Below are 16,840 nucleotides of genomic sequence, written 5' to 3'. Positions count from 1 at the left end.
ACTCTTCATTAGGGACTGTAGTGATAGGACAAGGGGTAACGGGTTAAAACTTAAACAGGGGAAATTTAGATTAGATATAAGGAGGAAATTCTTTCCCATTAGGGGGGTGAGGCACTTGAACAGGTTGCCCAGAGAGTGTGATGCTCCATCCCTGGCAGTGTTCAAGACCAGGCTGGACGAGGCCTTGGGTGATATGATTTAGCATAAGGTGTCCCTGCCCATGGCAGGGGGGTTGCAACTAGATGATCTTAAGGTCCTTTCCAACCCTAATTATTCTATGAACAGCCCCAGAGCATATAGCCTGCACTCCAAGTCTCAGGCAGACTCCAACAGCCTGTACTGAAAGCTCTTGGTTTAGAGTCCATCCCTTAGCTATGCCTGAACCATCTACTGTAAAACTACCTCACATGCATCTGTGTGGTCTGCAATCACCCATTTGCTTACTGTGAGGACACAAAAGCCTACAATCATCATTAAAAGGATTCAGATGGCACAAAGCCCTTTCAAGAGTGCCGAAGACAGGGGAGAAATGAGCACAGACAAGAACAAATAGTGTCCTGCAGCCACAAACGTTTTCTTCAAATCATTTCTTCCCAGTAGATAAGAGGTTTCCCTTTCGCACATACACAGCATGTTTTCCCTCTTCAGGTTCACAAGCAGGCTATGCCAGAAAGACTGCATTATCAGTTTCTTACCTTTATCTGTTTCATTCTTCAGTTTCTTGCCACTGCTCTTTTGGTTCCCCTCATTCACATTTTGTTTTGCTACTTCAACCCCTTCTCGCTTTTCCAAAGGGCCAGCATCGGAATTATCCATCAATGGAATATAAGTAGTTGCTTGAATAAGAGGTTCATCCACTAGAACTATAATCAAAAGTCCACAGGACAGGTTAAAGGTTTGTAATAATTAACATCAGCATTTTTAGAAAAAATGCACAACACATTAGAGAGAGTTGGATTAAAGCATTGGATTATTAACCTCAATAGTTATGTTTTTTATTTCTTAACTCATTCAGGTAAGTTAATTAAATAAAGGTCTCTAATGCAAAGCAATTTAATAGCTTCAATTAAATTCCTATTTCCAAAGCTGCCTTTTAGCTTTTTAACAAGTAGCAGAGAAGACCCTTTACAGTTTGACTTCCATTTCACTCTAATGAGAAAAAGTTGCATAGAGCATCAAGACTGGTTTACTTGTGGCTGTGTATGAAATCATTCCACATCCCTGAAGCGTTAGTAAAGTCAAGTATTTTGTCCCTATTCTGTTAAAGGCTGGTACCATACTGCCAGCATTTTCACTCGGATTACATCACCTGTGAACTAAACCATTCCAGCAAAATATGCAGTAGGGACAGTAATCAAGCTTTTCACATGCTAACTGAACTATACTTAATGAAGGTATCATCTGTTAGAGCAGACTTTAGACATCATTAATATTTAGAGAGGTACCCAGAGGTACTGACCAACCTCTGGTCTCCATTCACACAGCACTGTATAAATGTAGTGAGGATCAGCCTCTTTCCAAACAACTTTACAGCCTGCGCTGCTGAAACAAAAGCAGGGGAGCAGACAGGAAAACCAGGGACAACAGATATGGCCAGGAGAGTTGGATTTGCTGTTTGCCCAGCTCCTGGGCTGCTGGTCACACTGCCTGAAGTATGCAAGATGTTATACACAGAGCCGTACTACAGCAGAAAACTCAGACCCAGCCAGCCCAGACTGAAAAGCTGATGAACAACAGATGCCACACAGCAGACCAGAGAGAGAATGAATTGGGTGGGATGCAAAGTTTCAGGCATCACTGCAAGAAAGATATGCATTCCTGGCTGCCAGAGTACCAGTTATAAAACACTTTCATGTTCTGGCTGCTGCTAAGGAACAGAATAGGCCAGATGGACTTTTTGTGTCACCTGTTAGAGCTTTCCTACTTAAGCAGCCAGCAAACACCTGCAGGTACAATGCAAGCTCAGAAGTGAGATCGCTAGCAGAAATATCTACCACCTAACCCATTTACCATCCTCACCTTTTCCCTTCCTCTCCTTATTAACTCCCCCCTCCTTTCAAAATCTATTTATAATATCAATGAGGCATTTGGCAGTGTCAGTAACATCTGAGATTCTCATAGTACCTTCTTGGTTAACCTGAATTCTTACCACTGCTAATTTTTGCTCTGTCATTTTGGATAGGCAGCTTTAAAAGAAAACAGCCAGCATTCAAATAATGCATGAGATATTCCCATGTAGCACTGACAGCTTAGCTTTAATGCTGGCTGAACTGGTACTGACACTTACTTGTCATATACAGACAAGTTTGTGGTGCATGAAATGCCCCACAAAGAGCAATGGATGCATCAGGAAAAGCATAAGAACATCCATAAAGGACAATCACATCATAGGTTCCCCATCAGTAAGTTTTTTCCAGGAATAATTTGAAAGCTTTCCAGTTGCTACAAAATACAGGAACCCTGCACTACTGGGAACCTTACCCTAGTCTGACTAGGGCCCACTACTGAGTTGGACTGATAACCTGCCCAAAGCATAAAGAAAACTGGTCAACAGTGTGTATTCAAGGAGCAGTCCACCAGCTGCCAAGTTCTTCATAGCTGTCCCAGCAGAGAAGAGTTTTGAGAAGCTAACAAGGTGGCCTCAGAACTTAATGGTCACTGTCTTCCCAAAAGCTACAGGGAGAACAGCACTAATTGTAAAAAAAAAAAAAAACAAAAAACAAACCAAACACAAAGGCACACTGAGCCAAGAGGAGACAAGAAACAGCATCTTGGCAGAAAACGAGGGATGACGAACAGTAAAGGCCTTGACAGCAAAGACAAACAGTTTATGCTGGAGAATCAACTAACAAAAGGACAATGAGAGAAGAACATGGTCAAAGCAACTGGCTAAAAAAAAAAAAAAAACCTGCAATATTGTAGAAACTGCAGCAGTTCCAGATATGCCTTAATTCGAGCAACTTGGAGCCTGCTCAGGTTATGCTGTAAGTCAACACATTACTCCTCAATTCAAGCACAAATGTTTGAATCCAAAAGAGCTCAGAAAGGTTCATGGCATCATCCCATGTTCAGTGGTACCAGATGTTCATAAAATTGAACAGTACCTCAGGCTGAGCAATCTCTCCTACCTGGAATTCCTGCTTTTTCAAATTAAAAGTGTTATTCTGTGGGTTTCTTTTCCAAAGCAAGAGAAACTGAAGTATGGATAGCAAAAAGGCTTGTTAGCTTTATCTGAACCAAGCCTGTATTCTCACCATTATCAACTTTCTGCTTCTTTGCAGAGACTTTCTTCCTTCCAGGTACATTTTCTTGCTTTATCTCTTGATGGAGCAGCACTGGGTCTTGTTTTTTGGCAGGAGATACAACAGAATCAGTCTTAGTATCTTGATCATCTGTAACAGATAATTAAGACAATATACTCTTCTGTATATTCTCATCATTACTTTTAAATCAGTAAGTCTGGAATAGCCACAAAGTCCACTCCCAGAAAAAACACTCATTTTTAAATCAGAACATGAAGTTATCCATACATACGTACACACATACACTTCCCATATCAGATGAAACCCCAAAGCAATAGAAAACTTCAGCAGAGTCAAGAGCCACAGCACCTAGTGTTTTGACAGAATTGAATCTTATCTACAAGCAGAACATACAGCAGCACGAGGAAGTTTTACAAATCCAATCCAGGTTTTACTGTGACAGAGCAGACAGCACATTACCCATATTAGTTTATTTGAAAGAAGTACTTTTCTCCCCGGAATGAATCCACTTGGGCACTTTAAACACACACCCCCAACAGCTACTGGGACTGTGAGAAGCAGAAAATAAGTGTTTCACATAAGGGAACTGTTCTTTTTAGAAAAAATTCTCACTAGAAACAACTCTTATCTTTTTGGACAGCCTGTGCTATATAATAATCTTGTCAGAGCAGACACACACAGTTCAGGGTTATGGTGTTAGCTCCTGTAATCAAGGGTAAGAGTTAGTTGTGGCTGCCCTCAGAACAGCGCTTGCAGACCACATTTTAACCATGCCACAGAGATTTTTCAAGAGAAGACCCACAAATGAGATTTGATACTTTTTTTTGGTGGTAGTGGGTGGGTCTTTTTTCTCCTTTTTGGTTTTGGATGTCTTTTTTTTTTTTCAGAAAAAGAAAAAAATCCACCACATCAAGCAGCAATGTCCTTCTTTTAACCTCACTCCCTGTAACAAACCTGTTACGCCTGCACCTCAAAAGGGTGATGTGCAAACACCTCAGCTTTGATTTATTTTTGAAACTGGGTATTTTTATTCATTTTTAACTCCTAAATTTACACTGAGACATGTCAGCTTCTGCTGAGGATATGGTCAAGATAGTCACAGGCAATTCTGACTGCAGGCTTTGGTCTATTCTAGGTTGGACGTTTCAGTTACAATGGCTAGACCAGTTTCAGCATTAGTTCCATTCAGTTATAGAGGTGCAGCAGGTGGGAAGCAGCTGTGTTTCTTTCCATGAATCAGCCACCAAACACCTCTTTGTACATTAAGTCTGCACTTAAACAGTCATTTATTTTGCACAGTCTGCAATGGAGTTTCTCTAGATGTGTTTCCTTATCAGAGCAGCCACTCTTAGGACTCCACTTTCCCATACCTTGACATTACCATGCATGCATCTAATTTCACATAATCAAAATTTTGACAGCAGAGATATGACCTACTCTGTTCCACTCAACAATCTTTAACAGAAGAAAGTAAGGACAGGAGGGGGAAAACCAGAACATTGCTGCCAGATGAAAAACAGGGAAAAAAAGCATAGCTTGTAAAAAGGAAAAGGTTAGAAGTGAGCCTATGCCCTGTAGACATCAGGCAGAACAGTTGTGAGAGATGCTCTGTGGCCTTGCAAAAAGCAGAACACAGTTTTGGCGTTCTGTGCAAGAAGCATATGCAACATCAGATACCCATTCCATTTTTCTGCTTCTTCTGCCCAGGCTTCTTCTTAGATGCTGCAGATTCAGATGGTGGAGTGGGCTGTTTTGTAACAGGGACTGGATCTACTTTCTTGCCTGAAGACTTGGATCCTTCCGACTCCTTAGTTATGTGATCATCTTGAACAGCCTTATGCTTCTTCTCCTTCTTCTTCCGTTCTCTAATGCCAGTAGATGCTTCAGTCATGCTCAAGGGAGCAGGAGTGATGTGCTCTTCATCTGTACTCAGGGCATCAGAGAGCTTAAAGTCCCGAGGTGTACTTTCGGAGTCAGATTCATGGATGTTCCCATTCTGAGCTTCTTTCTTCTTGTTCTTCTTCTTCTCCATTTTCTTTTTATCAGTCTTGGTAGGTGGAAACTTTAGGTCCCTTTTCTGTTTTGCAAGGACTTCATCATATAAAGTTTCTTTCATGAAAAGCCAGAAGAAGAGGAAGATGACTGTAATAACCACAGAAGGAATGAGGATGATAAAGTAGGTAGACTCGTAGAACTCCATTTTGCTTTTGCGCTGCTATATTAAAAATCCTATAAAAAAAAGAAAAATTAGGTTTTGAACAGGTTTTCCCCTCAATATTATTTCCTCCATCAATTACAGTAACAAAAAAAAGCTCCCTCATTGTTTTAGAGAGGCCTTAAAATAGCCTTTAATAAAATTACCAAACCATATCATGGAACAACTTCTGTAATCATTTACCATTTCCCTCAAAATTGCTAGCCTGGATAGGAAGGAACTACAGTTTGCAAGACTGCAGGTCTTGGAAGAAAACAGTTCTCCTCTTACCTTACTTTTATTCACCTTCCTCATTCTTCCTTCCCAAGTGAATTTCAGGAAGTTAAAGCTTTTGATTTCAGAAATGAGACAGCACTTTCTGAGGCTCTGAAATAAGGGCCAGTACATACAAAGAAACACTTTTTTTTTCTTGCTATAAATCAAACATAATGAATTAAGACTTTTATCTTGGCAAGTGAGAGTTTAATTTCAGCTTCCTTTTGTTCCCAGATTTATGACAGCTTCAGAAGTAGAATAAGAGGGAAAAGGGAAAGAGCCCTAAATTTTAGTCAACCACAGAAAAAACAGGTATTTTCAAACCTGCTTTTTGAAGTCTAAAAAACAGCTTTAAACTCATGAAATATCCACCCATTTATAGGGAAACAGGAAGCTCTGTTACTTATTTTGCACATGTAACAGCGTATGACTTCTGGGTACCAAGAGACCAGATGAGTGTAGGGTAATCTGCTGAAAACACTACCTATAGCTTAAACTTTTTCTTTTTTAAAGCAGTTACCACAGAGTTTAAAAAAAGCCCAAATGAAGACAAAACGGTAACTTTGGGGCCAAGACAAGCCAGATTTTCCCATTTCACAACTGATCACTACAAACAGACCTGGACTTTCACAGGAAAAATCCAAATTATCTCTAAACTGTTTGTTCCAAAGAGGGGTAGGAAGACAGCACCAACCATTAAAAAAAAGCCACAATCAAAACTCTGAGAACAGCCCTGCGGAGCACTTGGGGGTGCTGGCTGATGAGAAGCTCTACATGACTCAGGAGTGTGCTTGCAGCCCAGAAACCAACTGCGTCATGGGCTGCATCACCAGCAGCATGGCTGGCGGGTTGAAGGAAGGTATTCTCCCTCTCTACTCTGCTCTCATGAGACCATATCTACATTACTGGGATTCCCAACATAATAGCGGCATGGACCTACTGGGACAATTCCAGAGGAGACCAAAGATACTTAGAGGGCTGGAACACTTTTCCTATGGAAACAGGCTGAGGGAGCTAGGCTTGGTCAGCCTGGAGAAGAGAAGGCTCTGGGGAGACCTTACAGCAGCTTCCAGTGCCTAAAGGGGCCAAAACAAGAAATCTGGAGAGGGGCTTTTGACAAGTGCCTGTAGGGACAGGACAAGGGGGAATGGCTTTAAACTGACAGATGGCAGATTTAGACGGGATATTAGGAAGAAGTTCTTCCCTGTGAAGGTGCTGAGGTGCTGGCACAGGGTGCCCAGAGGAAGCTGTGGCTGCCCCATCCCTGGCAGTGTTCAAGGCCAGGCTGGACAGGGCTTGGAGCAACCTGCTCTAGTAGAAGGTGCCCCTGCCCATGGCAGAGGGGGTGGAACTAGGTGATTTTTAAGGGCCCTTCCAAACCAAACTGTTCTATGATACTAATTAAGCAACTGCAATTCCTGATTTACTAATTGAGTTTAAAAACCACCACGGAAAGCATGTGCTTCAACTACATCTTTCTCTACACGGGTAGAAGACTCAACTGTCCCTTGGGAGAACCATTCTCTTGTGAACAAACAACGGATCTAAGGCCCTCTCCCCCCTCCCCCTCATCTTTGTCATCTTCTGTGGAACTACTGCCCAAACACAGCATCCTTCAACACACCAAAGGTCCTCAAGAAGACATGGGGAAGCTTCTACTGGTAGTGACACCAGGCACAGTTACATCAGTCTGCCCTTCTTCTCCTCAACCAACTCGAGGATAAGAGCTTCACACCAGCTTACACATGTGAGATGACCCATAAAAAGGTAGCAAAAACTGCCTCACACCTTAAAGCAATATCGCTTGGGTGTTTCCACTGCCGCTTATAAAAAGATGTACCTATTGAGGGCACAGAGAATAAGGTTCATGTAGGAGTTGCATGGTGCATGGAGAAGACAGGCTCTCCTTGCTTCTGTGCAGACAGAGCATTAATGTTTAAAAAGCTGACAGTACTATCTTTAAGGTTGTTTCACCTCAACTCCTGGCTATGCTGAAAGCTGCTATCATAAATTAGCTTGCCACCCTGCCACACTGGCGAGAGTTTGTTTGGAGCCTGGCTGTAGCTATTTAACAATGGAGTTCCTGTGATAATTTATTTGTACAGTGCATTGAGCAGCAGAGAAAGCAAGGATTGGGAACTCTAATTTGGCTGTTCAGTTATCCAAATAAGAGACTAACATTTCAATACACTAATTATTCATCAGCTGTCTTAACATTAGGTCTCCTCCTAGTTTGTATTTATTTTCTGTGTGCACACAGCTCACTGAAAAGGCTTGGGTCTGGAATTACACCCAGCACAAAGTTTCAGAAAGGCTGAGAGGAATGGGAGGAAAAGCTTGTCTTCTGGGGAGAAAAAGCACAGATGCTCAAAACTAAGCTGGAGCTTTCAAAATTATTAGTTACAGCTACTTGATAAAGCCAGCTTCCGGCACTAAGTGATCTAATACTAGTCATCTCTTGAAGGAAGCAGATCTTGAAAATTTGTCTCAGCCAAAGTCAATATTGATTGCTTGCAGCAAATCCCTAAAGTAAATATTTAATTAAGCAGATTTTTCACAAGTGTAATTAAGTTGATCATTACAATACATTACTGCAACAATTACAATATCTAAACACAAAGAGCCCTGAACAGCCCACTTCTTCCTTGCTGGTACACACACAGCTGTCCATACATGCATTCAGCCAAGACAGGATGATCACACCCTGCAGCCATCCATCCCTACACATTTCCCAGCACCTGACACCAGATGCTCAGGTCAAATCACACACTCAGCAAAACACGTTGTAAAGGTTCGAGACATCAAGTGTCAGGAGGCTGGATGGTCATCAAGGCAGGACTAAGTATAAGCAGAAAATTACTGCTGCTTTGAGACAAGAGAGGCTAGACAGATTTAAAAGCTTCAGCAGCTTCAAGAGGATCCATCAATACATAATTGTAAGAGCTAGTCTGAGCAGGGAATACTTACTGGACTCAATGAAGTCTGATCTCAGAGCTGGCTGAGCAACACAAGTTCTGCCAAGCCTCTGTCCACCGCCCTGCTCTCCCCTCCCTCCACTTCCCCTATTTCCACCCTATGCCAGATCCAAAGCACAGCATTGCAGTGATGAGTTTCAGAAGCTCTACAGACTCAATTACCACCCCTGTCCTCCTCTCAGTCACCAGGGAAAAGCATACCATGAGCCAAATGAACGCTTCCATCCCAAACATTGTGGTCAGATGCATGCAGATTTGATCTCTTCAGTCCAACAGGGAATTTCACATACACAAATCCAGCCTTTCACATGTGTCATGGTTTAAGACCAGCCTACAGCATGACAACCCCGAATGAGATCGATCCCATCAGGTTTTGCAGGGTGGGAGAATGAACAAGAGGCTGCATGGTTCCGAGTTACCAGCTGGGCTTAAACCACAACAACACAGAAGGAGTGTTAAAAAAATATGAAATAAAACCAAGTAAAAGCCTCAGGATTTAACTAAAATTGATTAGCACACCAAAGAAAAACAAACAAGCTCTCCTGGCAACACACTAATTTCCACCTCAGCCCGGCATGTGCAAGGACACTTAAAAATCACTTCTAGAAGGATACCATAGCTGCTGGCTTCCACAAGATGACAAGATGACATCTTCATGAAGCAGCATTCTTGCCACACAAAACTCCTTTGTGGCTCACACGGAGTTTCCAGTTGTCCTCAAACAATCTATAATTACTAGAAGTTTCACCATTTATACTTCCCTATTACACAGACAAGCCATCTAGACAAAATACATAACCAATCTATAGGGGGAAAAAATCCCATGCCATACAAGAAGAAAGAGAATAATAAAATAATAAACCAAGAAAAAGGTGAACACTGCATTAATATACCTTCACACACCAGCTTAACTGCTCCTCAGGACTTAGTTTTACCATACCTCCCATTCCTGTTAGCTCTGGAAACAGGAAATACCCTCACAAAAGTATTATTCCTCCCAGCTAGAAGTGCTGCAAGGGGACTTTTATCACTCGCAGCCCTCCCTTGGACAACTTTCCAGGGTGGCTGCATCAGCTCTCTACCCACTCAAAGCTGCAATCCCCAGGCAAGGCACACCCAGTAGAAATAGCACATACACACCCCCCTGCAGCTGCTGACAAGAGACATGGCCACTTTGGCTACACTTAAATTTCAAGGTATTTGGTTAAACACTCACCTTTCATCTATCTGTATTTGATATTTAACCTGATATTTACCAGGCACATTTCTTACATCCCAGCTGCCCAGCACCCGTGCCAGGCTCCCCACTTACAAACACCTTCCAGTCTTGTTCATAAACTCAAGAACTCACAACATCCCTTTAGTCATTCTGCAAAAGGGGAACAAACCACATCTGTCCCTGCCTGCACAGACTCTGTTACTGTTCCCATCCCTGGTTGAACAAAAGAATTGCACTTTTGTTCCCTTAAACAGGGCGCACACCACAGAAAATTATAATTTCTGAACTCCTGTGCAGTATCAGTGCCTGCACCCGACTTCCTCGGCTCTTTAACACTGCAACGGATTTAGCAACACACCCTTTGCTTTCTGTATTTAAATCTCAAGTTTCATCCTGCACAGATACCACATTTCACAGGATAGCCATTCAGTTTGCATCCAGAGGATTAGCTTACTTGAGAAGACAGAAATAAATTACAGCTCCATCTGGCTAATGAGTCACTCACAGCTTAGCCCCAGCACATCAGAAGCACAGCGTCTATACATGCTTAGGTCCCAAGATGCACATAATTGCCAGGGATTTGTGCCTCTTAGAAAACTAATAGTGGAGAGGAATATAGGTACAAAGGTGATTCTTATTTTTAATACTAAGCAGTTTATGGGATACCACATATGATTTAGCTAAAACAACGGCCTCTTTTAATTGTGGTGCTTTCCCTGGGATTTTCTCAAGCTGGCAAGCAGACTAAAGGTCTTCACATTCAACAGTCAGCATGAACACCACAAGAAGTCTCTGCAGAGGAGTATCTGTATTCAACCAATTCTTCAAGTAGATTGCACTATTTTTTTTTCCTTAATCTGCACACAGTTAGCAACATGCTCCATCTCAGCCAGCAGCAAAGGGGATCAGGATCCTCTTGAAAACAGCTTCACTCCAAGCCCATCTTCCCCCAGAGCTCTTTGGGAAAGAACGCCCAGCAACAACCAGATCTGCCACAGGCAAAACAAAATTAAACAAGATGTTTAGCCACTCTATGCCTATTCCACATCCATACACTGGAAGCAACCACCTCTCTGTTCTTCGCACATGAGAATTAACTAACCAAAGCACTGCGGCCTCAAGCTCTAGGAAAGAAGGCTACCAGAATTAACAGGTCATTTAACATCAGCATTGCTATAGTATAAGGAAAAGAACCAGACTCAGACTTAAGCCTGGCTCTGGTTTTTTTGGGCTTTTTTTAAGCAGCCCTATGTGTCACTGAGAAGAGAAAAGGGGGGGGGAATAAAAGAGATGTGTTCTTTACACCCCAAGATAAGACACAAAAGACAGCAGAGCTTCTGTGACACCAAGAGGCAAAGAGTGAAAGCTGAACTGTCCGAGCAAGCAGGGATTTCAGTCCATCAGACTCGCTCCAAATTTGTTAACACTTCACTGCCTTCAGCAGATGACCAACGCTGGGAGCCAAGGGAGCCCCTGCAATGGCTCAACATCCTCCTTAACTTTCCCATGCAAGGGTTACTCATTCCCCAAAACCCACTGCTTGGAGAACACCAGCAAAGAGCTGACTACATATTAACACCATTTTTAAGACAGGAAAATAAGATACTATGCATAAAGCTCATCTGCCACTTATGTAAGGAAAAAGGCACAGCCACCAGTAAAATCACAGTCTTCTCACAGCTTTGAGGTGATGCGCTTCTAGGTATGCACCACCAGAAAAGCTCAAGGTCTAAACGGCACTGCCAGTTTTGACCCCAGGGCAGAATTTAACCTATTTCTTTGTATTATTTCTAAACTCTGCTTTTATATCTATGTTTCCATGCTCTGCTTACAGAAGTCCTTTCAAACCTAAGGCTGAAGGGGAAGCATAATATACAGCAGTTCAAGCTCCAAGTTTATTTCATTTGAGTATTTGCCCTGACAGCACGATTTGTGCAGCAACACAATCAAGCTGCAGACACTTGAAACTACAGACTGAGCCATTCATGTATTATTCTTCTCTGGGAAGAAGACCTGCTCAAGCGAAGCCCAACAGTGCTGGACACCTGCTACAAACAGGTGACTTGTCAATAAATCTCACTCTTCTTCACTTTATTACACTGATACAATTAAGCCACTTGCAGAGCACAATCCCAGTGCTTCAAATGCCCTCAAGGTAAATATTTTCCATTCCAACCACGCCACTGTTTGTACCATCTGTTGGGCTCTATTAGCTCTCCATTGCCTCATGTTAGTTAACACAGACACACTATTTATTAAATTCCCCAAAAAGAGTAGCTTTGCTTCAAGCTTTTACTTTTAGGGCTTTTTTAATTCATCTTTATAACCAAGCCCTGACAAAAGGCAGCAGCAGCACCAAGAACAAGCCGGGAGCACAATACAGCTACACAACACTGTCACCACTATCTGGCAGACAACCTTGCCCTGTCCAAGCAGTGAGCACCTGGGTACCTCCAAGCAAGGGTTTGCCAGGAACGAGCAGGTTTCCACTGCAGCCTGGCCATCCAGGCAAGTTCATACAAGATAATACAGGGCAGGGATTCATCATATGGCAGCTGACGCCCTGAAACTACCTGGGCTGCAGGATAAAGCCCAGAGCTGGAATTAGCACCAGTGAAAGTAGAACGAGCAACCTCACATTTATCCAGAGATAAAAGCATGCACACCCATTGCTGGCACAGAGTGAGGAATGGGCTTGGAAGCCATGCTCTGCACTCCTGCTCAGCAGTTTACCCAAAACTGTGCTGATGCTGTCACACCAGCAACCCACATGGTTCACCAAAGCATGAGCGCTAAGACACAGATACCAGAAAGAGCGTGGTCAGGACAAGGGCACTGATCATCTCCCTGCACTTGGCACTGGTGAGGCTGCACCTCAAATAGGGTTTTCAGTTTGGGACACCCACTACAAGACACTGAGGTGCTGGAGCATGTCTAAAGAAGGGCAGCAGAGCTGGTGACAGCTCTGGAGCACCAGTGAGATGAGGAGCAGCTGAGGGAACTAGTTGTTTAGTCTGGAGAAAAAGGAGGCTCAGGAAGAGCTTATCACTCTACAACTACCTGAAAGGAGGTTGTAGTGAGGTGGGGGTCAGTCTCATCTTCCAAGCAAGAAGCAACAGGACAAGTGGAAATGGCCTCAAGTTGCACTAGGGGAGGTTTAGGTTGGGATATAAGGAAAAATGTCTTCACAGGAAGGGTTGTCAAGCACTGGAACAGGGAAGTTGTTCCAGGGAAGTGGTAGAGTCACCATCCCTGGAGGTATTCAAAAGACATGGCACTTATGGACATGGTTTAGTGGTGGACTTGGCAAGGTTAGATTAATGGTTGGACTCAATCTAAAAAGGCCCTTTCTGACTTAAACAATTCTATGGATTTATATTGTTCAGGTCTGAAAAGTGTTAGGAAGCCAAAACATTTCATAGAATCATAGAATAGTTAGGGTTGGAAAGGACCTTAAGATCATCTAGTCCGAACCCCCCTGCCATGGGCAGGGACACCATGTCACACAAGGCCCTGTTTAACCTGGCCTTGAACACCACCAGGGATGGAGCATTCACAACTTCCTTGGGCAACCCATTCCAGTGCCTCACCACCCTTACAGGAAAGAACTTCTTCCTTATATCCAATCTAAACTTCCACTGTTTAAGTTTTAACCCATTACCCCTGGTCCTATCACTACAGTCCCTAATGAAGAGTCCCTCCCCAGCATCCCTATAGGCCCCCTTCAGATACTGGAAGGCTGCTATGAGGTCTACACGCAGCCTTCTCTTCTCCAGGCTCAACAGCCCCAACTTTCTCAGCCTGTCTTCATACGGGAGGTGCTCCAGTCCCCTGATCATCCTCATGGCCCTTCTCTGGACTTGTTCCAACAGTTCCATGTCCTTTTTATGTTGAGGACACCAGAACTGCACACAATACTCCAAGTGAGGTCTCACAAGAGCAGAGTAGAGGGGCAGGATCACCTCCTTCGACCTGCTGGTCACGCTCCTTTTGATGCGGCCCAGGATACAGTTGGCTTTCTGGGCTGCAAGCACACACTGAAGCGGGCTCATGTTCGTTTTCTCATCAACCAACACCCCCAAGTCCTTCTCCACAGGGCTGCTCTGAATCTCTTCTCTGCCCAACCTGTAGCTAGGCCTGGGATTGCTCCAAACCAGGTGTAGGACCCTGCACTTGTCATCGTTAAACTTCATAAGGTTGTTTGCAGTTGGTTTCTTGCAGTATCTGTGAGGGGATGCAATTTGGGACATAACTTGACATACCTCAGGGTCAGAGGAAAGCATCCTTGGCCCCACCAGCCTCCAGAAGCTGCAAGTTTTCCCTATTAAAAAAAACAACAAACCTCATCACAAGCTTCTAACAGACACACACGCACATCTGTGCTCTCCAAAGGCAGAAGTCAACAAGTTATCTTTACACTACCTTCCTCCAAAGTGACTGCCAAGGATCAAAGACTTGCTTCTTCCAGCAGGAGAGGGCTAGGGGTGGACTGTGCCCAAGACAGCTCTCAGCATTACTCATCAAGTCTGTACCTCCCCGTCACTATTTCCAGGGCACCCCTGAGGCTTCCCCAGCTCCTTCCTTCACATGCTCCTATACACACATGCTCTGCCCACACCATCATGAACTATTTGAGAGGTATTTAAACAGCCAAACAGCAAGCTCATGGTCTTTTGGGCAAGCATTTCCCCTTTCTCTGCTCTCAGAAATAGAGCTGTTGTTTGCCTTTCCATGGCCACACACTTCTGTGTGTGGGGAACTGGGAAACAGTGCTTCTCAAAATACAAGGGGAAAAATGCTCACTACGTTTTCTCATAAAAGACTAACAAGCAGCAAAATCTAAACTAAAAGTTGAACACAGACACCGATTTTCTCATCTTGCAGTTTTGCTCACATCCCAAGCAGGCAGCAAGGCAGCAATAGCAGCCAAGGTCACTCAACACAGCAGCTCCTAACAGCCAGAAGATCCCTCGTTCCATCTATTAACTTTTCATGGTGTGCATTACATCAGAAGGCATAGCTCAATAGCAAAAGAGGCAGCATGAGTATCCACACAAAGGCACCAGCACAAAAAAACTGTCAATGGTAAGGCAAAGCAAAAGTACAGCCCCTCAGAGAATCATTGCCTCTGTAGCCAGGCAGCAGTTACATCTCTCTTCTCCAAAGCAGCCATCTAGACAGAACCAGCAAACCCAGCCAGCCAGGCAGCTGTACGTTTTAGCCATGCTCTAGAAAAGAATTAAGTTCACATTTCTAATAGTCTGAACATAACTGGATTAAAAAAACCACCCTACAGCTCCTCACCCCAGGGTTGCCCAGCTGCATTGCAATGCACAGCTTTTGCAGGTTTGCCCAAGGAACACCACATTGCAATAAACCCAACATTAATTCATTAGTTCTAGCTTTGCAGGCAATGCTAGAACTTAGGGGTTTGCTATAGCCATATTAATGCAGGGTTGCATACAAAAAATAAGAGACAAATCTAGCAGATTAATGGCCAAAGCTGAATTCAGAATACCAATCTGAGCAGCAGTTCCACACTGTGTGGTTCTTGAGCACCAAGGAGTCTCCAGCAACATGAACCCATCCAGCAACAGAAGCCAGGTACAGATTTAAGCCCCGACTCTCAGGTCAGCCAGACAAGCATTAAACATGCACAACCACACCTGAAATCTGTTTGTGCCCAGCATCAGATTGGGAGGTAAGAATCAAGCCATGCCCGTTTTGTTATGCCAATTAGCTGTCTGGAAAGTTAACAAAGGTTTGTACAAGCCAAGTTGATGTGACAGTCTATAGCAGCTTGGGTTTACCACACAAAAGCCATTTACACAAGTTTAAAGCCACTGTGCACCTCAACAAAGGCCTTTTGACATCTGTTGTAGTCCACTGTACAAATACATTCACAGTATAATCTTCACCTCTGATCCATAGAAAGTCTCTACCATCTTCTGCAGCCAGAGGCAAATACTATATGGTAGCTCTAACGCCAAGGGCCACTTTGCCATGGCTCTTTCACAGCTAGTATGGCACGCTTTTCCTAGGGCACAGGGCTTTTGCATATACCAGCACAGCCGCTTGCACATCCTTCAGCTGGGGTCAAAAAGCTGCCCGTCCCCATCTTATCCCCTGCTCCATCTGCTGACACAACCACATGCAGTGTTATTTTCAAAGCTGTCTCTGCCAAAACAAGGCCAGGTGAAGGGTTTCAGCTATCAGGCTTACTCCAACACAGCTTAATTCTTTTCTGACACAGCAATTAGTGGCACTAGCATAAGTGCATTTATTCTGAGACTTCTGCACCTACCCCTGCCATGCTCTATTACTTCCATTTGATTACAACAAGCTCTACAGCACACACAGCAATTACGCAGGTGACTCCCCTCTGGTCAAAAACAAGGCAGAGTCCCAAATTCCAAGAAAAAAATTTAAAGATCATCTCTTGAAAAATATGGGGCTTCTACAGCCCTTTCATCTCTTTAAATCCAATTCAGTCTCTGCAAATGGAAGGAGAGAGGAAAGCAGGTATGAGCAGTAGCTTCTCAGTACTCAAATTCCTCTCATACTTCCACAACAATCTGCAAAGAAAAAACAGCTGGAATGGAACCTTTTCCCTTTCCCAGTGAGACAGCAAATTTAACTATCGAAATATACCTTCCCATATTACGCATCCTTGTTTATGTTTTAATATGTATGTAAAATGAGACAAGTAAAAGAAGAGGCCTCTGGTCCTGCTTTTATTTTTGCCTTAGCAGATTTCTGTGAAAGTATGAATGGCATCTTAGTCCTGGGAGCCTAATGGTTTTTACATACAAGAACCCACAGGTTTTTATATACATGAATGGCAAACAGTCAAGGAAAAGACCCAAGTGTATTATCTGGCTCTGCAGGTAATTACCTCCCTGAAAGCCTCACT

The 16,840-nt window shown here is 43.4% G+C and overlaps 1 protein-coding gene and 1 long non-coding RNA gene across 13 annotated transcripts in view; one reads left to right on the top strand and one right to left on the bottom strand.

Annotated features, from left to right (window-relative positions):
* Positions 1–16,840, top strand: part of LOC133273918 (uncharacterized) — a 376,828-nt gene that overhangs the window by 207,628 nt on the left and 152,360 nt on the right. The window lies entirely within an intron of this gene.
* KTN1 (kinectin 1) overlaps positions 1–16,840 on the bottom strand; it is a 113,620-nt gene that overhangs the window by 56,854 nt on the left and 39,926 nt on the right. For 11 of the 12 annotated variants that reach the window (XM_061462587.1, XM_061462589.1, XM_061462586.1 and 8 more), the window contains 3 exons: positions 4,941–5,492; positions 3,255–3,392; positions 696–863 (listed from right to left, as the gene is read on the bottom strand). In XM_061462587.1, the coding sequence (XP_061318571.1) occupies positions 696–863; positions 3,255–3,392; positions 4,941–5,463 (829 nt within the window). In that variant the 5' untranslated portion in view covers positions 5,464–5,492. The remainder of the gene's footprint in view (positions 1–695; positions 864–3,254; positions 3,393–4,940; positions 5,493–16,840) is intronic. The other variant, XM_061462592.1, reaches the window with a different exon arrangement.

The sequence above is a fragment of the Pezoporus flaviventris genome, unplaced genomic scaffold, assembly GCF_033815535.1.
Source record: "Pezoporus flaviventris isolate CSIRO_AGI_PZ_B2104156 unplaced genomic scaffold, CSIRO_AGI_Pfla_v1 ptg000035l, whole genome shotgun sequence".
Taxonomy (NCBI): domain Eukaryota; kingdom Metazoa; phylum Chordata; class Aves; order Psittaciformes; family Psittacidae; genus Pezoporus; species Pezoporus flaviventris.
Note: the sequence above shows the minus strand (reverse complement) of the source record. Positions and strands in the feature narration are given on the sequence as shown.